Source organism: Tigriopus californicus, chromosome 12 (genome assembly GCF_007210705.1).
Source record: "Tigriopus californicus strain San Diego chromosome 12, Tcal_SD_v2.1, whole genome shotgun sequence".
Lineage (NCBI taxonomy): Eukaryota > Metazoa > Arthropoda > Copepoda > Harpacticoida > Harpacticidae > Tigriopus > Tigriopus californicus.
The window spans coordinates 9672236-9696925 of record NC_081451.1 but is presented as its reverse complement, the minus strand read 5'-3'; the positions used below and the strand labels follow the sequence as shown (position 1 = coordinate 9696925).

Genomic DNA, 24690 nt, shown 5'->3' with positions numbered 1-24690 from the left:
ATCGATCTCAGGAGATATGTCTAAAGTTATTTAATAAACATTACATAAAGTTCGAATTTTCGGCCTGCCTGTCAGTTACATTAGCCTTTGACAACATAACTTTGAAACGAACCACTTTTGGGGGACATCCTTGCCGCTGCTGGGATTAATTCCCAGCAGTTCAAGACGAGAAATTTATTCATTTTTTTAAACTTGTATTCATATATATTATTTGATCGACCAACGAATTAGAGTTGGCTGATCTGGCTTTGGATCGGTTTTCATCCTCCATCCTTTCAGCGAAGCTACTGTTGATCATTTCCAGCCATTAAGCTCCAGTCTTCAAGTATAGAAATGTTTATACTTCAAGATTATTGACATTGCAATTCAAGGATCATGCAATAGTTGGCTCTTTTACGCTCAGTAGAGGTTAAGACACCTTTCATTCACTATCAAGGAGTGCTTGGATGTTTCTGGCAACCCCTGACATCAAATATAGTTTGGAAGTTTGCACGAATTCCTCTCACTCGTAATTTTTATTCACGCAAGTCAAATTTCTTTGTTCATCCATGTTGTATCACCCGTTCAGCTTAACCTCAACTTGGACAACTGAAAATTTGAACCATAGAAAAAAAGGGGTGACGAGAATTCTTCTATAAACAACATCCCTGAGCTAGATAGTAAAACTTGCCATCTTCCTCCCTATAATTTTGAATGTCTATGGCGAGTGAATCACCGTGGTTTGGATAGCGTGACTAAGATTTTTTCAATTTCTGGTCGTGAGTTTCAATTCTAAAGTTTCTAAATTTTCCGTTATACTATTGGGGTACATTTGGCGGCATCAAATATGTCCAGTGTACTGTTGTCCATGACAAGATCTACTTGTCTCATTTTATGGCTTTAATTCGAAAAGTTGCCAAGAGTTGCTAAAACCAAGATCAAGCCGATTGGCTCGTTCACGGTCCATATTTCTCGAAGTACGTGATTAAATAAGCTACGATGGAAACCCAGGATCAAGTCCGGTTTGAGGATTGATGTCGGACTGCTCCTGTACTCTATCATTCATTTCATGTTTTCTGAGTAGAAAATAAATCAACAAAAAAATTAATGAGTGGAGCTTTTCAATTTATTGTACAATTACTTTTTTTATGCTCTGGTTCACAATAAAATATCGTCCGATTCTTTGTTTTATGGAAGCACTCATGAACTTCATGGAAATGGTCAGATTCACGTGCATGCAAGGTTTATAGGGGATGTCAAGAAAAGGAAATTCAAGGAAAAATGTGGTCCAGCACCCTGATTTTGGGCATTTTTGGGAGGGAGAACTAAGACAAACATCATAGTTAACTCCCACCATCCGCCCATTGAACTGTCCATAATCAAGTGATTTTGAGTGAGCTGTGTTACAAAACCCAACAAAACGAACAAAAACAGAATGAACATGTTTGGTGTTAATTGGTCAAAACGCTATCAAATTGGCCCAATACCACAATGCTATTTGCTTAGATAAACATGTAAAATGAAATAGATATAAAAATTCAATGCATGTACATTGCGGTTTGGCTGGGCGTGTTGTCTTTGATTTTACTGCTACATGGAATAACGTCAGTTGCTCATGAACGCGTTCACTTGACAAGATTGCAAAGATTGAGATAGGGAGGTAGATTGTCAATTTATTAACAACGTGGCTGCCCGCTACTACCAACTGTGACGTCACTCAGCGCCACAAGAAAGAGAAGGACATGGACAAGTACATAAAACACATGTCACAACTAGGCCTATAAGTCTTGACTGAGTCACTTTTTAAAACCTTTTAGAAAACCTATGCTATTAAGTAATATTAGGAGGCCAACCCTAACAGCTTAGAGGTATGCTTAAAAGAAGAACTTCACGTGTTCAAGGATTGAATAAGCACAATGAATTTCTTGCTTTACATCAACCTTAATGTTGACTTATTTTGCCAGTGAATGTGCAAAACTCTAATATCTATAGTTTTGACAAATGAAAAAGCGTAAATATTAATCTACTCTGACAAAACAACAAATACTGTCAGGCAAATCCTTGCCATTTATTCAAATCTAAGAGAAATTGCGCCAGTCGCAACATTTTATATTGAAAACATAATCTACAGGTCTTTTTAGTTTGGTCAGGTCCTAGATTTAATATTCTTGGGTTTTAAAGTTGAAAAATTGTAAAATTGTAGCATTAGACCTTAGACTTGCCAAAACCATAAAAACAGAGGTTTTTGACTTTATTAAATAATAATTAAAAACCACTTTGCTTAAAATGACCAACCGTGTCATGAACGAGAATACGGATTTGCTATTTGAGACTATTATACGACATATTTTAAGTAACAGATTATAAATTTATGCTTATTCTTGACAATCAAATTGACTATGGCAGACAAATTTTTTTAAGTCTTTTTGGCCCTCTCATAGCACGTTGATTATCAAATCTTCATAAGTAGAAATTTTTCAGACCATTATCATCAAGATTGATGCCATTACCTTAAAAAAAGTGTAACATTAGGCAAGAAAGACGAACGACATGGAGACCCCCGCTCGGGCAGTCAGCTGTGCATTTTTATTAAATCTGATTGCAATTAAGCCACTTATTTTTTGACAAAATCAGTTTGGTATGAGTAGAAGGAACTTACACAGCAAGTTTCAGCACGACTGGGGCTTTGGTTGACGAGTAACTATGAATTGAAATTTAGCACTCTCTGTGTATTTGAACGGGTCATTTTAAGGAGAATTGACACCTCAATTGTCTATAAAAGGACGATTGTGGTGCCGCAGGTTAGTACATCGTAACAATGACTGCACTGGGTCTTAAAATGCCCTCAGTTCTATAAAAATCATTCAATCGTTCTGATTTTTTTTGCCACTAGAGGCTTGAGATTGCCATAACCAAAATTGGTTACAAAACAAGTATGTTGACTCTTTGCCAATATTAACAAGTTCCACGTGTTGTTGTTTTTTTTGGAAGTATCCTCGTCACCCTGTATGCCCAAGTACGAGTTAATTGTTGTTTTTCCCGTCATTAAAATCCCACGTGCTTAAAAATTCAGGCTTCGCTACCATCCCACGGAATGACATCCAGCTAGAAATCCAGCACGAATCTTTTTTTTGTGACCTTTCTCCTATGGAAACCTTTATCCGCCAACTACACCTACAAATGGAGAACACAACTGATACTGGACATGAAACTGCCCAAGGGGTTTTAGAAATGGATGATAGGATGGCTGGCTTCGGCAGCCGGGCGATGCTCACTCCTCACACCTTAGCAGTCCGAACCAAAAGAGTTGATAGGGATGAAATAAGTCAACATTTCCGACCCTTTTGTCCATTTAGCCCCTCTACTGCCCTGCCCCTAATGGTGAAATAAGTTCATAAGGGAGAAACATTTTTTGAATAGAGAGAAATTCGCAGATGGCTGGAGAGTGAATAATACAATATTACTTGGCAACAATGACAAAATTGTCAAAGCTGCAAGATATTAATGTAATATTTTGGTGAACATTGGAAGCGGCAATGTTGGAGGTGGCAATATTGGAAATTTGTTTGTGCCCGTTGTAACTCTTCAGGTATTTTCCGGCCTCGTTGAATGCCTGCAAAACCAAAATGGAGATATGTAAAACCAAAATGGAGATATGTATACGTATGTTTATTCGATGTTAACAATTGATAACATTCCTTCCGCACCTGAATCCTGTGATTTTCCGAATCACCCACTAAAATCACATTTGACAATGGATGGAACACTGCACAAGTGGGAAACTCAAACATGCCATGGCCACTTCCTTTCATTCCAATATCGTGTAAAATTTCACCATTCAAATCAAAAAGTTTGACGCGGTGATTTCCTTTGATGTTAACAATCAATTAAGTTATTTTTATCATTTAACACGTACTGTGCGCGTGCTTTCCTACCCGTGTCCGCCACAACAACAATGGTGCTGGCGAAATTGATATTGATGTCTTCAGGATGGTTCAAAGATGGAACCCAAACATCCTTGTCAAACACATCTGCAAACAATGACATTTGGAAAGGCCATCATGCAATTTTTGACAACAGATCGTTGGCCATACCCTTCTCCAAAGCCCCACCGAACATGATCAGAGGTTGGCCTTTAGCGTTGACCTTTTGAACTCGGTTGTTGCCACTATCGGCAATATAGATGTTACCCTCCTTGTCAAGGGCAAGCCCACATGGCTCTTGCAAGAATCCGGCGCCATCTCCTTTGGCCAGTATAATGTCCTTAAGGGAATGCTTATCGTCATCCAAATGTTGCAAAATTTTCACGTTGCAATCCCATTTATCTGGAGAGAATCAATGTGAGAACTTGAAACACTGAAAAATTATTCCAAATTTGAATCAAATCATTCGGATTGATTCTTGTTGGACCCATTCATACTTGTAATTTTAAGCTACGCAAAGTTCTCTCACAAAATAACCCGTAATCCTAGCCTAGCATTGATGAATTCTGCCCCAAGCAATGTTTTAAGGTCAATTGTAGTGACCGTAGAGGCTTAACGTGTATTTTGAGAGCACCTCCAAGCCTTCGTGAATTCAGGCTAGCTAGAACAATGAAGCCCAACTCTCCTCTTTCTCGGGCTTTTTCATTGTTCAATATTGCTGCCTTCAAATATTCGTAGGGCGTAGGTAGGCGTTGATCCAGTAACAGGATTTAAGTCAGACTTGGACAAGTTTTTGACTAAAATTCCGGATCAAGCTTATATTCAAGGGTTAGTCTGATCCGCGAACTCTACGTAATCGTTGGTCGATCAATTTAGATATGAAATAAAGTTAACTCAAATAAATAAGTTATTCGTCTTTAATTGTTGGGGATCCCATTTGCAATCGCAAAAAAATTAAAAAAAATAATTGACGACGTATTCTTGCTTGAATATTAAATTCAAAACTTAAGATGCACCTTATTTTCTCTTGAGCGGGTGCCTGTCGACTCCAAGACAATATTCAGGCTTGTTCAACCCCGTAGGAAAGTAAGGGGCTTCATGTTTTATTGAGGATCTAAAACCTGGCAATGATTCGACGACCAGCAAGTGTCCGTAACAAGCATTTCAGATGGAACAAAATGTGGTAGATGGATGCACTTTTACGGGTTTGACCTTAAAAAGCTATATCGCAAAGGGCAATGTTCCATGCTCACAATCTGACAATGCTCGCTTTAATTTTCCTGACACGCCTTCGACCAAAAATTTACTCTACCAAATTCTGGCCTTAAAAACCCTCGTTCTACGGCAAACAAATAGGAATTACGGCATTTGCGGGAAGTAAAAGTAGGTCAGGATATGAGAACCAAAGTTTTGGTTGGACTGACTTGCTTGCTTTTAGAACGATAATCCCAAAATACTGTTGACATCGACATATTCATGCTAAGGGTAACATCCTTTCCTATCCTTGTGGTGGTCAATTTCACCAGGAACTTTAATTTAGCAGTGCAATTCAAATGAGGTTCTGTTGGAGCTTTCTGAAATCCAGGTTTGAAATCATCCATTGAGTTACGTACCTTACATATCTAATCATCACGTTTCAGAAGTTCAAGCCTTATCTCTCACAACAAAAAAGGAAACAATTATGGTGCCATTTGGGAAACGGAACGGGCTAAAATGATGATTTAAGTGTTAAATTTGATCTTGGTTATGTTTTCACCCTCCACCCTTTCAAAGAGGCTACTGCTGATTGTTGCCAGACATTATGCTACATTTTTCACGTATTGAATTGTTTATAATTCAAGATGATTCACATTGGAATTCAAGGTTAATAAAACAGTTGGCTCTTTTTCACTCTGCAGTGATTAAAACACCTTTGATTTGGATGTTTCTGGTAACCGCTGAAATCAAAAATATTTTGAAATTTTACACGAATTCATCTTACTCGTAATTTTTATTCGCGCTTGACAAATTTCTTTATTCGTCCATGTTGTGTCACCCGTTTAGATCAAATTAAACTTGGACTACTGAAAACATGACCCATAGGAAACAACCCAGGCTGACTAGAGTTCTTCTAGTTACATGCTAAAACTTGCCAGGTTCCTCCCTATAATTTTGAATGTCTATGGCGAATGAATCCGCCTGGCTTGGATAGCGTGACTAAAATTGCTTCAATTTCTGGTCGGGAGGTTCAGATCAATAGTTTCATAACTTTCTATATAACTATATAACTATAACTATAAAAATAGTTTTCATAACTATTCGGGTACATTTGCCGGCGTCAAATATGTATGAAAATGGTCGATATTAGACTTTAATATCTGGAAGAATTTCCAACACAGCCTCATGTCATTTGGAAGACCTTGTGTACTGTACGTTTGAGCAAATTGTGGACACACAAGTTGATGTCAAATATGTGCAACTTGCTTAAGAACTAATTGAGTTACAAAAATAGCCTTTCATTAATAAAATAAGCAAAACAATTTACTCTCATTCACAAAGGACCTCTCTTTGCCAAGCTAGATCTTTTTCGCCACTGTCACGACTATGACGGCTCAGTTCTTGATGAAAGGAGGGCCCATCCAAGCTGATATTGAATGCCGGTAATTTCGTTCTTTTTGTCTTCAGGAGGCCCATGAACGTTTTCAACGGCTATATTTTGGATCAGCGACGTTCAGGCTCATTTTGAAATTCACCGCGGTATATCCAACCAAAATTGAGCATTCCCGTTTTGAGCTCTTGTTGATAGCCCAAATGAATTTAGAGATATGGAGTCAAGAAGGCAACAAGTCGCAGCGCTTCTTGAGGTAAAAGTGAGCGTGGCTGACATAGGTGTTCCAGGTCAAAATCTAGCTCTTCATGGCTCTCTTGAAGTCCAAAGTGAACCAAATGGGACGAAATTAGGGACATTCAACCCATATGGGGTTGCTCTAAAACCTTGGTAACTATTCCTAACCACACCCACGAACGGAAAACCAATCAGATTTGTGGTACATGAGACTGCCTCGTGTAGTTTGGAACAGAATAATGTGAAGGCTTCCCCTCCCCCCCCCAACAAAACAATGAAACTTACCTAAGACAAAGATTTGCTTATTCTTCGAATCGAAGGCCACTTTTATGGGATACATGAAATTCAGGCCTGGTGCGCTCTCGATAGTTTTCAGGTGGGCACCATTTGGTTTGTAAACTTCAATAACGTGCCTGCAAATCATTAATTCGGTGTCGATTCTTTCAAATACCTACCAAGACATAGACATGCGTCTTACTTTTCCGGAAGGCAGATGTAGATGTTTTCATTCCATGGGCATATTCCTGCTCCAGTGGGCCTCTTTACATGAAAGCGGTGCATTTTCTTCAGCCTTGGAAGCGCTGGTTTGCTATGGGTCTGAATATTCACTTTTAGCTCTTTTTCAACCTTAAACGGACGCTTAGATATGTCATGACTTACATCCACAAGGATGCCCGAAACGTCCTCATTTTTGACGGTTTCGGTGATGGTAAAGTCGTCGTTGAGGGTGAAGGTGGTATTTTTTCTCTTCAAAATTTTTTCCTTCAACTCATCTTGGCCATCAACCAAGCCTTGATACTTCAAGGTCTAAAGGCACGAATTAATTATTGATTCATTTTTGATCGGTTCAGAAACATATTTTTATATGTAGTAACAATTATGTAGTAATTTTGCAATTTGAAAGCTCTAATTACAAATGGGTTCAATAAAGCGAAAACGTACCAAAGACAAACCTCAACGTAAAACACAAATATCAGTGTACGTACCAAATTTGATGTGTCCTCGCATTTTCCAGCCTCTTCTTCCAGCTTGTACAATTCTTGGAATTTGTCCTTCATTTTTTTCCCTTCAGACTCTTCTTTCTCAATCCGTTGTTTCAATTCTGCACGAAATCGCTCTCCTTGTTGCCCAATGAAGCGCTTTTGCTTAGCAACCTCTGCAACTGAGAGCTCGTCCAGCTTTTGTAAGGCACCCTAAGAAATGGCCAAATATATTTTACTCAATGCTATTTTTGGTTACCTTTCTCCTACTTTTAGAATTTCTTTAGACGAGAGGGCAGCAATTGCAAAACACCGTCTTTGTCCGTTTACACATGTAGGCCAATAAGTCTTTATTTCCCATGGGAATAAAGTAGGATTTGATGAGAGAGAACCAAACATTCAATCTTCTAGTCTGCTTTGCTAAATGTCTCATTAACAACAAATTTCCACATTGAGCAAGCATATCAAATGTTCCCAAGTTCAGCGAGCAGGCTCATTTTCAATGTCGAATAAGAAAAACAGAAAAAAAAATGCTCAACAAATCCCGAGTTTAGCCATCAAAAAAGAAAGTCCAAACCCACAGTCCGACACTTACCCGAAAATTGGCCTCAATTGCCTCTAAACTAGCTTCGAGGGTTTTAATCTCGCTCATCCGCTTGCTCATTTCCTCCTTGTTGATCGCTTCGTCCAAGCGCTGATTGGTCTTCTCGGCATTCGGCAACGAAGAGGTGTCTCCCTTTTTAATTTAAGATAAGGTGAATGTATCAAAACATCGGATTATAGTGTTGCTGTTGTCCGAGGCCTCACTTACCTTTACAACAAAAGTTTCCTCGTGACAGGCCGGGCAGCTCAGCAAAGATTTGGGATTCACATAATCCTGAAGGCATGAAGCACAGGCCACATAACCGCAGGGGAGTCTCTGCAGATGACAAAGCAAATACGGTAGACAGTTTTTTTCCTTTAGTTGGTGTTATTGTACCGGGTGCGCCATATTATCACCACCGTAGTATACATTTCAATGGATGCAATGAAGTAAAACTCATTTGGAACGAGTCAGAGTGCTTAAGACTTGAAATTAAAGTTGAAAGGCATATATTTTGATATTATGTTTCTCAAATACGCAGCCTCTGACTGCCACCCAGAGCTCGAGTCTGGGGACAAAGCTGGCGAAAATATTGTTTGTATATCCATTGTCCATATCGGCCCAGGCGTCGTAAACTGACCCCTTTAGTTTGCCCATATTGCTGTGAATGGTGGCACCGGCATTAGTTTTCACACGCCCCCAGATGTTGAATCCAGGGGTTCTGGTTGGGGTTATTTGGAGGCCGAAACAATTTCGACCACAATTCTCTGGAGCCCCACCTTTGTTCAAGGTAGGCCTGGACGTGGAGAATAACCTGGTGGCGGGCGGCATGGAGCTTATTGATACTGTAAATCGTGGAACCGCGTAAACTATTGGCAATTTTGATGGCGGTTCCACAGTCCTCTTCCGGAGTTCTTGCATGTTTAAGAGGCTATGTTGTACATTTTCAAATTTAGACTGGCAATATGCTCGAAAGTGGTACGTTATGATTCCTTGCAAGCTATGCCTAAAAAGGAAACTTAGCCAGACCGTCCATTGGCACAGTTATCCACAGTGGTAAAAATACCCTTTAAAGTTTTGATGGAAATTCCCATGCACATCTTGGCATTTTTCTCCCTCAGAAAATCATGGGGAACAATTTTGATTTTATTGATTTATAAAATTCTAGCCCACATAAAAAACTTACATACCTAAAGACATAAAAACTAAAATTTTCAAAAACCTACTCAATGTAAGTTGGGAGCACATTTGGTTAGCTCTTGAATTTAAATTATGATATCATCTGTTTCACCGCTTCTTAGTTACATGGAATTTAGTGGCCCAAATTTCATCGTTTTTAGCCCCAAAATGCCCCGGTTATATGTTAATTCAATTTCCCAAAGAATTAATATCAATTTTCAATATCACAAATACAAAAGAATATTTTTCCTCTTCTTACATCGTCTCACAAAAGCTAAAAATGCTATATAATGTCACTTAAAACACACTAAAAGTGTAATCTTTGAAAATGTGTTTTAAAATCATCATGTGTACACTTAGTTATGCATTCACTTGAATTCTGAAGACGGTACATACAACAAACAATGTTATAGATTTTGTTGTTTCTTGAAGACTTTGTTGAAACTGATTAAAAATAGCTTCTTTAATGTTTCATTAATATTTGTGAAATTTTCAGTGACCACTTAACAAAATGTACCTTGGACGCTTTTTAAAATGATTTTTCAAAAATATGCATTTTTGAGGCTTTTAGATATGGTTGTACAAGGTTTTAACTTAATTTGAAATTATGCAAGAAACGGAAAAACAATCATTCATTTTAGCGATAATGAAAATCGATATTATATCTTTGGGAAATTGAATTAACATATAAGCGGGCATTTTGGGGCTAAAAACGATGAAATTTGGACCACAAAATCCAAAGTAAATAAGTAACGGTGAAATAGATGATATCGTAAATTACATTCAAGAGCTAACTAAGTGTGTTGCTAATTTACATTGAGTAGGTTTTTGAAAATTTTAGTTTTTATAATGCTTTTAGGTATGTAAGTTTTTTATGTGGACTAGAATTCCATAAAACATTATAATTAAAGTTGTTCCCTATGACTTCTTGAGAAAGAAAAATGCCAATTTGTGTTTGGGAATTTCTCTGGAAACTTGATAGGGCTTTTTGAACACCGTGTATCGGGGACACAAACAACGGTAGCCTATAATACGGCGCATTCGGTAATTTAGTCTCATGATTTTGCAAATGAGGTAGTGAAATAACTCATGTGCGCAATCATCGCCAATTAAAAAGGGAAAATTGCATGAAATGGAACATTTTACCTTTTTTCATCATTTCTCGATTCCTGTATTAGATTGGAAAAATTGAACAGATCAATGCTCAAAATTTCTCAGAAGCGTCAATGTACCTTAGTGGCTTTGAAGTGTGAACTTGGAAAAAAAAACCGTTTTTACTCTATAACACTCCTAGAACACTCAACTAGTCATTCAACACATGCACTTCTTCATTGTTACAAATGATGCCAGCCATTGAGCCTAAAATATGAAAAGCAAAAAAAGAAAGAACCTTACTTTAGGGTTCTTGTGCGCTTTAAAGCAAAGTCCACATCCTTGATTAGCCTCTTGTTTGGCCTCGATCTTTTTCAGTGCACTGATGCTGGAGTTTTTTCGGACCTGGGATTCAGGTAATGACCATTTCCTCGAAGCGACACGTTGATGTGAAACTTGATAACCCGTTGAGATCTTTCGGGGGTTGGTATTTTGTGACTGCTTTCGAATCGGGACTGCAAAGGACAAACGGTTTGCGAGTTAAAGCTTGCTCTGTTCCCAGGCGTCTTCTAGTTCAGTTTGCTCCCTTTGCTCCCTTCATGTTTTACTTTTTTTCTTTGTGCCAAAAAAGCAGAGGCTGTAAAAATGATATGACTAAGCTGCTAGGTTCCTGTACAGAACCAGAGAGGTTATCATGGTGAAAGGAGAATACACGACTGTGGAATGAAATGGATTGATGCAAATGAAGAATGATAAATTATTTCCAATTGCCCACTTTCATTACAGTAGCCAGAGAAAAGGTACCAAGTAGACAACCAACAGGAAATCGTCGAAAAGGTCCCTTAAGTTTACAGTTACCCTAAGACCATCTTTATAGGTCAAAAAGAATCATTTGGCATTTTTCTTTTGAATACCAAAATCATAGGAATTGTAATCTTTATTAATCTAAAAAAAAAAAAACACGTTGGAGAGGCTAAATAGTATGCGTATTTGATTGAAATCCTAACCCTTCTAGGGTGCCAAAGATATATCAAAAGTGTTTGAATGGTAACTTCAATCATTTACTCTTTTATGATTTTTTTTTTGATTTGATTTGGTTTTTCACGGGCATTTCTTACCGCTACAGAGAATGTAATCCCCAGTACTGTTAATAATGAAAGTTGATAATTCGTCTATTTATTACCTTCCAGTCTTTGTATGATATTTGGTCTACCAACGAATTTGAGGAGGCAGAACGAGCCAGTCCTTTATAGTAGGGTTGATCTGGTATGCTATCTAAAAATTTGTCCAAGTCTAACTTGAAAGATGCTACCGGATCAACAAGGCCTACGTATTCCCTACGAATATTGGAGGGAAGCAAATTAAACAATGATGGAGCCCGAGAAAGAAGAGATGTGGACTTCATTGTTCGAACTAGCCTGGATTCTCGAGGGCTTGAAGGTGCTCTCAAAACGCACATTAAGCCTCTACGGTCACTATAATTGACCCTAAATCCTAGATCTGACCCTAAATGTGCATGGTAAAATGTTCAATATAATAATCAACCTGAAATGAAGAAAGAAAAACAACCATTGAAAGCACCCCCCCCTCAGAGGTCGCACGTCTCTTTGATTGTTAAGAAACCCGAATTTGCCTATTTACTTTGCTCGTTCCCCACAACCAAAGGATGGACGAAATAATCTGCATTGCTTCAGTCTTTGTTTTAGTTTTTTCTCTTACCACTAGTCTTCGAAAAATCTGATAGGCTTTGAGCTCCTTCCCTTTCTTGGTCTTGAGGATGAGCCTTTTGCAGGAAGGATATCTTCCTTATGATCGAAGATGCACTCATATTTGCCCTTAAAATCACGAAGTTTGAAAAGGCGAGTAATCCTAGGAGGAATGCGATTGCAGTTTTTACACTTGATGCTTGATCATGTATTCAGATGTCATAAATTAGATTTAGCTAATCATTTCGCGTCACCTCAAGATTAGATAAGCGGAGCCTGGAGCAAATCAAATGTCATTTTTTCAACTGGGCCACATATTTCGCTATCTCATATCCTGTCAATGCCACATAAATATATGTAGGGAAAGAATTTAGACTTCGAGCACCATTGGACACTCTTCTCTATACGGCATGAGGAGGTGCATCTTAATTGCCATTCTTGGTAGCTTTTTCTATCTATCCTTGGCCAACAACTATGTAAGTTACTCGGAGTGAACGATTGAAAATGACACTTTTCATCTCCAATTTACCCAGTCTTTCACAAAAATAGTAAAGAAAGGGGGAGAGAGCGTAGACCCTTGAGGACTCCCTATCCCAAGATCTAAGCTAGGGGATTCAAAAGATTGGAAAAGATTGAAAAAAAGACTGCCAACAAGCTAGGACCTCATCCATGCTCTGGTTGTGGCGTGCCATTCGGTTTTTTGGGGGGGTCGATGCTGTCAAGAGTTGCGCTATGCAAAGGTAGCTGGAGGTCAGAGTGCTCAACGTGAGACCAGATTGACATTGGACTCCTTTTTCCACGATTGTTGATAGAGCCGATAGAATTTAGATGAGAGTAGAGACCCTGGTCAGAGACGCGCGAGGTTTGACAAGTGGCTCCACTTCAAAAAAGTAAGCGATCAGATGAACTGAAGAGTTTCCAAACAGATTTCAAACTGATGCGCTTTGCAAGAAAGAGTACTGTCATGACAAGCACCAGTGCATATTTTTTTCAAGGACACTGCGAAATTTTACTCAAAGCAAGCTGATGCATGGATATGACATTTTAGATTATTAAATATAGTTTTGTTACTTTCTAAATAATTTATGTACACATTTTTTATAAGATTAGATTGCCAACATATTTCATTCTATTATTTAAATTAACATTATGGCTTGTGAACTTTCTGAGTCTCTCAAGAAACAAAGCCCATGTTCGTTGACAATTGGCAGCCTATCAGATCGCTCGAATTTGATGACGTATACTCAACCTCGCGGGTCTCTGCATCCAGGGTCCCTAGATGGGAGCAATAACTCTGCTTTGCGTCTTTGGCTCCCTCTTTTGTACACAGGCACAACACGGGCAATTTTCAAGTCGACGTCGAAAAAACTTGTTCTATCAAAAAGCCATTGCTCTACTAAAGATCTGTCGAAAACTCATTGCTCCTATAAGAATATGTCAAAAGGTCAGTACTCTTCAAAAGAATTTGTCAAAAGACCATTACTCTTTTACGAGTCTGTCAAAAAGTCGTAGGAAAATATGTTTTCCAACCTTCATTGTAAACCCCTTGAAAATGATTTGGTTTTGGCACCTTGAAAAATATATTTTTAGACGAATCATTCGATGAAAACATGACTTCAGATATGATGAAATAGAATACAGTGCAAATTTCAACAAGGTGAGTGCAAAGTTTGTAAGTCAACAATCTGTCTTGACGTACGATTTTGCATATCTTTAATTGTGCAAAAAAAGTACAAAAATCTGGTTTTGGGCTAAAATGTGAGTTCGTTAATCCACTAATGTTTGCCCAACGGATCCTGATATTAAGTGTATGAGTTACGAAAGAAGAGGAAATGGAACAGTTTTTAACAAATATCTTTAATAAAGCGAACATTTCAGCCATGGACCAAGCAAACAATGCCTCAGTCCGGAATCAATCCACCATTTTCATTGAAACTGGGTCCTTGCTCAGGTAAGAATGGCACCTAAAGTTGTATTAGTTGCCATGAAGCCCCTCACTTTATTATTATTATCGTGAACATTTCAAGTTTGAGAAAGTAACAATGTACCTTTAATGTGGTTATGAGATGGCGGCACCTTTGAATCAGTCTAGATGTATGCTACGGATTCTCTTCACATTTTGTGACAAAAACATCACTTTTCAATGCGCAAAATGGTAGCCATATCAAGGATTTTCCCTTGTTCTATAAAATGTTCCAAAGGATTGTACCAATGTTCTTCAGGAAATAACCCTTTATTACTTAGGTCGGCATTTGCTCCAAGGACTGGACCCTTGCTTTACATTTGCGGAGACAAGAACTTTAGACTAAAACACTACTTGGGTGGAAAAGTTGATGAATTGAATTCCAATCTTGTTTACCGTTGCTCATTAAACCAGCAGGGCTTTCATTGCCTATTTTCATCACTTTTATTTGAAAATTGTCTTGTAAATGTCTTTTGATCTAAAATACTACATGATAGCTCTGTTTGGCCTTCTTTCTCTCTTTGCTTTAAAGATTGGGGAGATATAATGAAATGTGCGCTAGTCTGGGAGGCTCAAGTTAAGAACAACTAAAAGAGGCCCTTATTTTCAAGGCCATACAGCCTAATCGAAATAAGGAAGACGCACAGAAGATTGCAAAATAAATATACATTGAACACAATTTTTTCCCTGCCATTATGTTACTTGGGTCACTAATTTTACATAAGATTTTGATGGAAGTAGCCAAAAAGCTACTCAAACGCAAAATAATTCAACTAAGAGGAATTGGCCCAATCGGCCCTATATTTGGTAGAGCCTAAATCACAATATTAGACCATATATTGTATAACCAGTGCAGATCCCTTTGAGGTAATGAGGTTGAGTGAGCGCTTACTATTTCCTGATGCGCTTACAGGACAAAAATAAAAGAAGATATATACTGAAGATCATTTGGAATTAAAAAGACGCATTTCAATCAGACTCGAAGAGTAAGATACCTTTATCAAGTTGATCCCACTCGGTACGAGTGAAACTCATACATCGAAATAATAACCTGATGTCCTTCATTAGACATTGATCCAATCAAAACGGCTACATATGGATCAAAGCTCATCGAGTTTCATTATTGCGGGGAAGATTGGCGATCAGCTCAAACTCTTTGCATTAGCCGGGGTGGAAAATTGTGGACACCAAGTTCCAACACAGAATATGAATCCGTGTTCCAAGCCATTGACTATGATGTTGGCGGTAAACTTCCAATTTGGTTCCACAGCTTTCGCTCTTGGTGGATTGGCTCTGTTCGGCGACCTTTTTCTGATGGTAAGGGCGAATGAACTCAAGATCGTGCATATTTAAAATCATTTCAACAGATATTATATCCAAGGATATCTCAGCGACTGCAGTGGCCCTTGATGTGTCTAATGAACTATTTGCCTTGTAAAAAAGATATTATTCATTAGAGATATTTTTACCACCAGAGCGCGGGGAACTAAAAAGTGTTCATTAAAACCATTATTCATTTTTACCCTTTACGCTTGAAAAGAGCTTTTAACACAAGAAAAACTGAGAGAGAGGATTCAGATTTACATACTACATCATATATCATATTATCAAATCCTGATTTCTGCCAGAAAAACATGCTTTTCATTTTCAGCTTGAAATGTTAAAATTATATTTCAAAGTGGAAAACACCTATTGTGTCTATTGAATCCCAATTTTTTTTATTTAATTCCTTCTGACATTTGCCACAAACAAACTGTTAAAGGCTGATTTATCCTCAAGCGGGTAACATGAAGCTTTCAAGTTTCACGAATTTAGAATTTCCTCTTATGAATCTTATTAATGGAGGTTTGAGTATCACATGTCAATGCCTGATGCTTTACATTTTTCAGCCAAAAAAATTAACCACATAATAGGGTTATATTCATGACAGTTATTTGACAATCTTAATCTACAACATTGATTGTGTTTGCAGCCTCAAAACTGATTTAAAAAAGGGTATTAAGCCATCCTGAGAAAAATATTTCGTCTACAGCAAAATCAGAAAATCGCATACAAATATAGGCCCTTCTCTTTGTTTACCCCTCAACAAATAACCATTGTGTTCTATAAATATTGGCTACTTTTTAGGTGTCCCTGAGGCCAGGTATTCTGGTAGTAATGGGATTTGGATTCCCAAGCCCAAATCTTGTGAGTCGATTACCTCATACAATATCACCTTAGTCAAACAGAATTGCAACTTCAAACAACCCTTCATCTGTGAGGTTAAGCCATATTGCAGTTGCAAATACGGTGCCAATGAATACCCTTGTAACCGGCAAATCACGGTATTACACCAATGTTGTCTGGATGTGTTTTGTGACCCGCAGGGCCGCATCAAGTGAGTATTGACTATTTCGTAGAGTATATGCACAACACACATAATTTCGATTTGCTAAAATTATGTACTAGCTTGAGCTACTTTTAACACTGAAAGCTGTTGTAATGCACATCCCGTTTATCCCAAGAGGTCCAATTGACATTTTCGGTCACATATTTTGTAGTCACGTATCCCCTAGTTTATGAACTAAGTCATAATATATGTTGCAATCAACACTTGTAGGCTTTCTTTAAGATTTAGACACCAAGGGGATCAACTAAACATAGATAAATAGTTACTTTCCTAATGGAAAAAATATTTGTTGTTGTAAAACTCACCAAACGAAGAAATGATTGTGGTTTTTTATATTTCTCTAGAGCTCCATGGGCTCATCTGAACACAGATTCCTAGTTTATTAGTAAGGATAGTTCTTCAAATAACTAACAATAGAGATTTAATAAACATGGTTCTCCATCAGTTCAAAGTTACCTTATGATTTTCTTCGTCATTCATTTTCATCAACGAGTAAAACAAGAACATTATGGTGACAAATAATGCCGAAAATGGAACACACATCTTACATTAACATTTAAGCAATTACTAAGTAAGTTCAAGAAAGCTTGATTTTCTCATTTACTTAAATGTACTCAGCTACTTAGGAAAATTTTGATGGCTATAACATTATAGGAGCGTTTGTTTAGTCTAGTATTTAAATATTATGATTTTTTCTTTCAGGCTGACCACTTTATATGGACGAGATGAATATGGAAATGTTTCAAAATTGTGTTGATCAATGCCAATTCCGAATACAACACCCAATTATGTTTTACTATTTCATGCCGATCAAGGTTGAAATCTAATAGATGTGTGACAAAAAGTTAATACCAAAATACATCAATGGACATTAATCCTATATATCAATCCAATGGGAATCAATCAATCAGATTTGGACGTAGGTTAATAATATAGATTTCACGTCGAGAAAAAAATCGTAAGAACTTGACGGTTCAGATATTCGAAAAAGCTGAACAAACACAAAGTCCTTAGCTCCGACAAAAGGTCGATATTGAGTAGCTGTATGGATTAGTTGAGTAACTATGTTCTTTAGAAGAAGTTCTTACGGGCAAACATACGCACACTAATAAGCAATGACTTATCTGTCTGAAATATGACGTTCAACATAGATAATTCGTCTGAATAGCTATAAACAACCCTAACACACTGACTGAATCGGCACTTTTATTGACTGAATTTGCACTGGCTTCGATTTAAACCCTTTCAAAGTAACATGGTTTTAATTGTTTAGATGTTTCCATTTTAACGACCAAAAAGAGAAGAGCGCCATCGGCCGTTCGGCTTGCTTGCTGCTGCTGGGACTAGTGCAGGCAGAAACATTTCTTTCCTTCATATTTCAACATTACCATGGCCCCAGTTACAAACGTTATTGTTTTGAATCAATACATAGGCGCCAAGACTCTCATTTCAAGCATAAAGTCATTAAATCAACTGAACTGATCGTCTCTGGCTCGTACCTCATTCAGGGTCCCCTGCTCGTACTAATGACACTTGTGTTCATTCAGAATCTTTAGCTCGTTCCGTCTCAGTGAGCAAAATTCTACTCAATGCAACAACCAGCTCCGTCGATTTAACGAAATTGAAGTACTTGAAAGACAGAAATTTCCCAAGTAAGCAATTGAGAATATTTTGCATAAAATGTGTGACCTGGTTTGTTTGTTGCGAGGTCAGATGGCAGCTCTCTCGCTGGGCCTACCATTTGATGATGGGTGTCTCAATTGAGGGATGTTCCCGCTACGTTATCACTACCAAGATTAATTAGTGTACCTCACCCTAGGGAATGCCCACAGATTCAATCATTTTAAGCAATTAAAGTAGCAACTAATGCCATTATTTAAATACTGCAAAGAAGCTTGGACTTGGCTAGCCTGGGATCGAACAAGGATTCGTCACTTGGAAAACGGGTACTCTACCAGTACCGTACCGCAACTACCTGTTGATGCTGAAGAATTGATTTAAAAATATGACATATGTGACTCAGATCATTATGGCAGTAATAAATGCAAAACCTGCGATACGGCCCAAACCAGTGCCAGCAGCCGTAAGCAAGCCAAACGACCCATGTCGCTCTTTTTGCCGCTGGCGGCCAAAAAAGAGAACGAACTAGTTCCTAATTGTTTCAATGCAGCACGTCAAAAGATCAGAAACTTAAAAGCCAGGTGAATCTGTACAACCAATGGTTGTAAAAATCGAATTATGGTCGCCCATTAACGGGTTAAATGGGGCTTGAGCAAAGAGATCGCCGGAAGAGAACCGGATAGAGCAACCCTCACAAATTTCCGATAAAGAGAGAAAGAAAGTTATCATCCCTATTTGTATTCATAACGCAAACAACATTGTGCATACTGAAAATAAATTTATGACAAATGTGCAGTTTTATATACCTTATGTAGGGATGTTACTCTATCCCCCCCTCCGTCAAAGTGTAAACAACAAGAGACATTGGCTCTGGTAGGCATTGCAAGAAGGACCATGTACTACGAATATACGTAGACGTTTGACCCCTCTCTCAAGAAAGGATACTGCTGAAAAAGTCATTTGCAATTTCAGTAGAGTTTTTGACAGTTTAGAGTTAGATATTAGTGTTGGTGTTAACGTACCTGGATCATTACCTGAAAGCAAACGGACAATTTTAAATAAAAATACAAGCAACACATTTCCATTTGTTTTATGAATTCATTAGGGGTTATATTATTGCTTGTATTGTTAGCAAATGCTCCTACGATCGAAAGGATCATTCATGAAGACCTTCATCTTAAGAAAAAGGCTGCTCTTTGGGTCCCGTGCCTATTGTCAGACGATCACAAGAAGGGACATCTGACGATGGCGCATGAATACAAGAAGCTGGTTTTCCAAGAGAGAAGTTCAGTTTTGCGAAAAATTGTCACAACGGATGAATCGTGGATCTCATTTTCAACTCCTGAGATGAAGAACCAAAGCAAGCGATGGTCCAAGGTTGGAGCAAAAGGTCCGACAAAGGCATTCAACTTGAACCGCGAGAAGAAACGGATGCTTATTGTTTTCTTTGACTGCGATGGGATGATTTACCACCATTTCCTAGAAAACAAAAAGACGATCAATTCTGAATACTACAGTGAAGTTATGACAAGATTTTTGGAGCATTTAAGGGAGAAGAGGCATGACAAATACGCCTGGGAGTGGCTTTTGCACAAGGACAATGCTCGACCTCATTACAGCAAACAAACGATGGCTTTCATGAAGTCAAAAGGTATCAAGCTGATACCCCACGCTCCCTATTCTCCGGATTTAGCCCCATGTGACTTCTTTCTGTTCCCGGAGCTCAAAAAACGCGTGGCAGGCCATCGTTTTGTCACTGATAATGAGCTAATTTACGGGGTACAGGCGGGTCTGGGAGAGCTCTCACAAGAGATGGCTTATTTTTCGTCTTTGAGAAGTGGATGGACAGATTGAATAAATCGATTTAAATGGGGATTATGTGGAAAAATAACAATGACATGTTTTTCCCTCAAGTGGTTAGTTTTTTATTATTTGACTTATTCGTTTTTTCTTGGTATTTCCCACGTATTTAACCAAAATCAAGTTTGCAATTTTGTTTTGTCATTTGATATTTTGCCATAAAGTGCCATTTTGTTTGTCCCAATCAACAATCCGCAATAAGCTTGTTAGTTTTAGACAAATGCAACCAGTTCAAAAAGTTATTTACCAACAAATTCAAGTTTAAAGAAATTAAACTTTTTGTCGCACAATGCCTGCCACAGGGCGTTTGCAACAGAGGTAAAGTAGGCCTTTTAATTTCATCTGAAGTTAAATTTCAAATTGTCCTTGAGGCAACTAGAACAGACAAGCATACATAAGAATTGAATTATAGAAATCATAGCTTTGTTGAAAAGCCAGGGTCGTTGGTATTCGTTTTTTTAGATCCGTAACTGAAAACGTGTTGGCATTTGATTGTAAGCATTCACTCAAATATGAGTTGCTCCCCTAGTGTGGCACCATTATCAAAAAACCTTATTTAATAAAGGAGATTCCCCAAAGATCAATTCTTGGCCCCTTTATTATTCATCATTTTTATTTCACCTTTACAAAGGTTACCCCCCTCAATCGTCAATCTCGTCTTATGCAGATGAGACAAAGTTAGGTTTTGGTTGGAATTCAAATTGCAATCAAGACTTACAAAATTATTTAAATCAGGTTTATGAATGGGTACACAGACAAAACATGAACCTGAACGGCGGGAAATTTCAGGCCATGTATATTGATCCCAAAATATAGGCACACCATCCTATTTAGATGACCGTCAAACCCGATAGAGGTAGTCGACCCTATTAGAGATCTGGGGATAATCATTGAGAACCAGGGAAAATTTGACGAATTTATCATGACTAACGTGTGTAAGGCATTTCAAACATAATAATGGAAATACAGAACTTTTAAATACAGGGATCCGTTTACAATGAAAACTCTTCACAAATCTATGGGGACCTTTAGGCAAGCTCTGGCAGGTTCGTTTGTTTGCTGGTACCAGTGTCAGTGATGCAAGTCTGGGGTTTCAAACACAATTTTGAGCGGCTCACCCTTCTTTCACAAAACTATAAAGAAAGGTAAGCTTCGTTGAGACTAGTCTGAAGTGCCAAATTTGCAACACTGGCACTGGCAGGTATGTTTGCTTGCTGGCATCGCGAGCTTGCCTGAACGTCCGAATAGTTCAACAGCACCTGGAGTAGGCTTCCCCTAACTGGGCCCCGATGACCGTAGCATGGTTAAGTAAGATAGCGTAGTATTCTTGGATTATCCCTCCATATATTGATAGTTGAGGTTCGATGTCGACTCTTTTTCCATTCAGCTTACTAGCAAATAAACACTTGTCATTCTGCTCTCTCACCTAATGGATTGTTCCCATTCTTTCCCCGCATTTCCGCTTCGTCTGTTTCCATCCTTGCATGGCGCAGTCATCGTCCCGTTGACAGACTGCGCCCAACGGGTTTACAGAGCCTCTAGCTCCGGGATTTGACCTCAGATAGACACTCGCCACACTGCACTATTCTGGGTTACTTTTTGGTTTCTTTCTTGGACGGAGCCTTTCACTGTCATTGGAAAGTTGAGATCATTATCTCCCTCAGTAGACACTTTTGGTCAGGACTGGGACGTCAAGGCCACCATGGCACCTCCCTCAGCACCGACCATAAAAAACTTGTGGTAGGTCAAAAAGCAGTGTTTCGGGACGTCAAGTCCGTGCTGGAGACTGCCAACAGGGATGCGTCCACAGTGGATGACGTTGCTTTTCGGGACACGGTTAGCTCGGTTTTGGCCGCAATCCAAGAGGGCGATGAGCATCTTAAGGATCTTGGCCGAGCTGACTCCAGCGCCAAGACTGTGGCAGAGATCAAAGCCATTGATGATGAGATGGAGCTTGCGCAACAACAAGTGCGTGGGGTGGCGATGAAACCCTGACCCCAACCACGAATGTCTCAACCACAACACCAAGAGCCATGTTCTAGGAACAGATGGGCCTCAAGCCGGTTGATCTTGGCGTCACCTTCTCGCAACAGGAGTTCACTGCGTAGCTGCGGAAATTCAATTCTTGTCATTTGGCTTCCAATACAGACAGACACTCTTCGGAGCAACACTCATACCTTCTCGCGGGACTGTACATGGGTCTTGCCAATTTCGTTGCCGCTGGCACTACATCCACGTCCATGATGCACAAATGCTATGAGATATTGAAAGCCAGGTTTCTTGAGGCGTATTGACCTTCCAACACAGATGGTCATGGTTCAAGGCGTCCATGTCACACGGACAAACTTTTCCAGAAGCCTACAATGCTCTGAAGACGCATAGTTTGGAGGCTGAAATCAAGTACATGACGAAAGATGATTGGATGATATTTTGCCTCCTCAGCATGGCCTCGGCGAGGCCGTTGTTACAATGCAACTTCCTGAAACTCAAGAACCCTTCACTGCAAGATTTCCTGGATGCAGCCGCAGCTTTTGAGGTCGCTTATTCCTTGCAGGCGACGACGACTCTGGCTGCAACACTCGCTGTCACAGAGGAGATGGATTTTGAGTCAGATGCAGCGCTCAATGCGGTAGCTGCAATGAAGTGTCCGAATTGTGGGGGCAAACAGCACTCACCATCAGTCTGTGGGTCATGAACTATCATCTGCAAAACTGCAAGAGAACCGGCCATTTTGCGAGATATTGCCGGGCTACGCCCAGCCATGGTCATGGACACGCTACATGTCGCGACCAAGGACGTCAATGGCGGGTTGAGCTCGAGGAAACTACGGAATCGGCGCCAACGCAGCAGCAATCAACGCGGTCCAGTTGCTAATTGCAGAGGTCAGCAAAGAGAAGGCACAAATTTGCGTGATCAACCCGGGTCTTCAGAAGATGCCAAGGACGACTGTACTTTTATTTCCTCAAGCTCAAGACATTGACCGTCTGGGTGGTGTCGGATTCTGGGGCTGTCTTGTCAGTTTTCCCTCTCTCCTTTCTTCTAGGCGGTTTTCATCATCTCCTAGAGAAGAATCAAATTCAACTGATTACGGCTAGTGGATCACAACTCTTAAACAACAGTTAAGTTACCTTCTCTCTCTGGGTATGAGAGTCCAGTGGTCTCGTGGGGCGCAAGGTCGAGATCAGGGTCATTTGTTGGGCAGATTTGACGGGCCTCCCACTCATTAGATGGAGGGATTGTTGCGCTTGGCATCTTACCACAGAACTTTCCACGAATCAATCCAGAATTGCTGAGTCCTCCAGAATCTGAGTCAGTCCTTGTGTGAATTACGTCCACATTCAAATCGGGGAAGAGATGACTGTTGCCACTACGGATATTCAGGAATGCACTGAGGTGAATGCAGAATGGGCCTCAGATGCTTACTGTATGTCTAGAAATGAACGCTGTATGCCAAATTACAACGATGGCGACGCCTTACTTGTGGGCACATGGAAGATTTGCGTCCAAGACTTCAACGGCGACGGTTGTGATTACACTCGCTGACCAGGCGAAGCCAATGCGAAGTACATGGGCCGCCTTCTGGCCGAGGTGAAGGCCGAATTTGTAGACGTTCTGGTCCGTGGAGTGAGCAAAGACCTCGACGGATGTATTATAAGTTCAAGAAGACAAAGATCGAAATAGACCCCGAAAAATTGAAAAACATCAAGCCTTGCCACGTTACGACTGCTCGCCAGATACCCGTCCACCACCAGACTCCTTCTGCGGCTTTGATGCGCGAGCTGGAAGAGGCGCGAGTCATGGAGCGCTACCACGGTCCCACGGACTGGATCAGCCCGGCAAATTTTGTGCCTAAGCCGAGGACGAACAAAGTGAGGCTGGTGACTGATTATCGCCAGCTTAACAAAGTCGTCCATTGGCCAATCCAGCCTTTTCCGAGCGCCACCGACCTGATGAAAAAGATCCACTCCACCTCGCAATGGTTTGTGAAGCTCAATTGCCCACACAGATACTTCAAAGTTCAGTTGGATCTTGAGAGCTCAAACTCGACCACATTTCTGTTACTGGACGGAAAGTGGCGCTATCTCGTTGCGCCCATGAGGTTAAATTTGAGTAGCGATGGATTCAACGTGAGAACCGATGATGCAGTATGGGGCCTCTTCAAATGATTGCTAAAAATCATTGACGACATATTGGTACAGGGCGCCACCATCGAGCAAGTCTTCTGCCACTTGCATATGATCCTCTTGAGATGCCTAGGTGCGGGAATCAAACTCTCCCTGGACAAACTGGAAGTGGGGACCTCGACCAGGTTTGCGGGATTCATCGTTAGTGGTGAAGGGATCCGCCCTGACCCCATGAAGTTGGCGTCCATAAAATATTTCCCGACACCAACAAACATTATGGAGCTACAATTGTTTCTGGTACTGGCCAACCAGCTAACAACTTTCCTTCCCAATCTTCAACATCTCACTTCCATGATGCGTCAGCTTTTGAAGAAGAATTTGAACTTCTTATGGTTGGAAGACCACGCGCAAGAGTTCGAGCGGGTAAAGGACGTCCTCTGCTTGGAGGCGATCATGATACCTTTAGAT

General features: G+C 39.7%; 2 protein-coding genes and 1 long non-coding RNA gene across 4 annotated transcripts; 1 reads left to right on the top strand and 2 right to left on the bottom strand.

The window, feature by feature from the left end:
• Window positions 1–3370: 3370 nt before the first annotated feature.
• LOC131891336 (uncharacterized) lies at window positions 3371–12500 on the bottom strand. Its single transcript, XM_059240862.1, has 12 exons — window positions 12280–12500; window positions 10864–11075; window positions 8518–8625; window positions 8302–8442; window positions 7713–7919; window positions 7387–7533; window positions 7205–7323; window positions 7012–7139; window positions 4074–4304; window positions 3915–4010; window positions 3687–3847; window positions 3371–3592 (listed from the first exon to the last, which is right to left on the bottom strand). The coding sequence occupies exons 1-12, from the start codon at window positions 12386–12388 to the stop codon at window positions 3440–3442; spliced, it is 1812 nt and encodes a 603-aa protein (XP_059096845.1). The 5' UTR covers window positions 12389–12500; the 3' UTR covers window positions 3371–3439.
• Window positions 12501–12604: 104 nt separating this feature from the next.
• On the top strand, window positions 12605–17400 carry LOC131891685 (uncharacterized). Its single transcript, XM_059241314.1, has 5 exons — window positions 12605–12742; window positions 14145–14217; window positions 15298–15546; window positions 16357–16606; window positions 17321–17400. Exons 1-5 carry the CDS (start codon window positions 12677–12679, stop codon window positions 17373–17375), a joined length of 693 nt encoding a protein of 230 aa, XP_059097297.1. The 5' UTR covers window positions 12605–12676; the 3' UTR covers window positions 17376–17400.
• Window positions 17401–18822: 1422 nt separating this feature from the next.
• LOC131892294 (uncharacterized) lies at window positions 18823–24050 on the bottom strand. 2 transcript variants are annotated; one of them, XR_009374547.1, is made up of 4 exons: window positions 23227–24050; window positions 22276–23158; window positions 21525–22206; window positions 18823–19717 (listed from the first exon to the last, which is right to left on the bottom strand). It is a non-coding gene; the product is annotated as an uncharacterized LOC131892294 (long non-coding RNA). The 2 variants fall into 2 exon arrangements; XR_009374546.1 differs by having other exon boundaries at window positions 21525–23158.
• Between the last annotated feature and the right edge of the window lie 640 nt (window positions 24051–24690).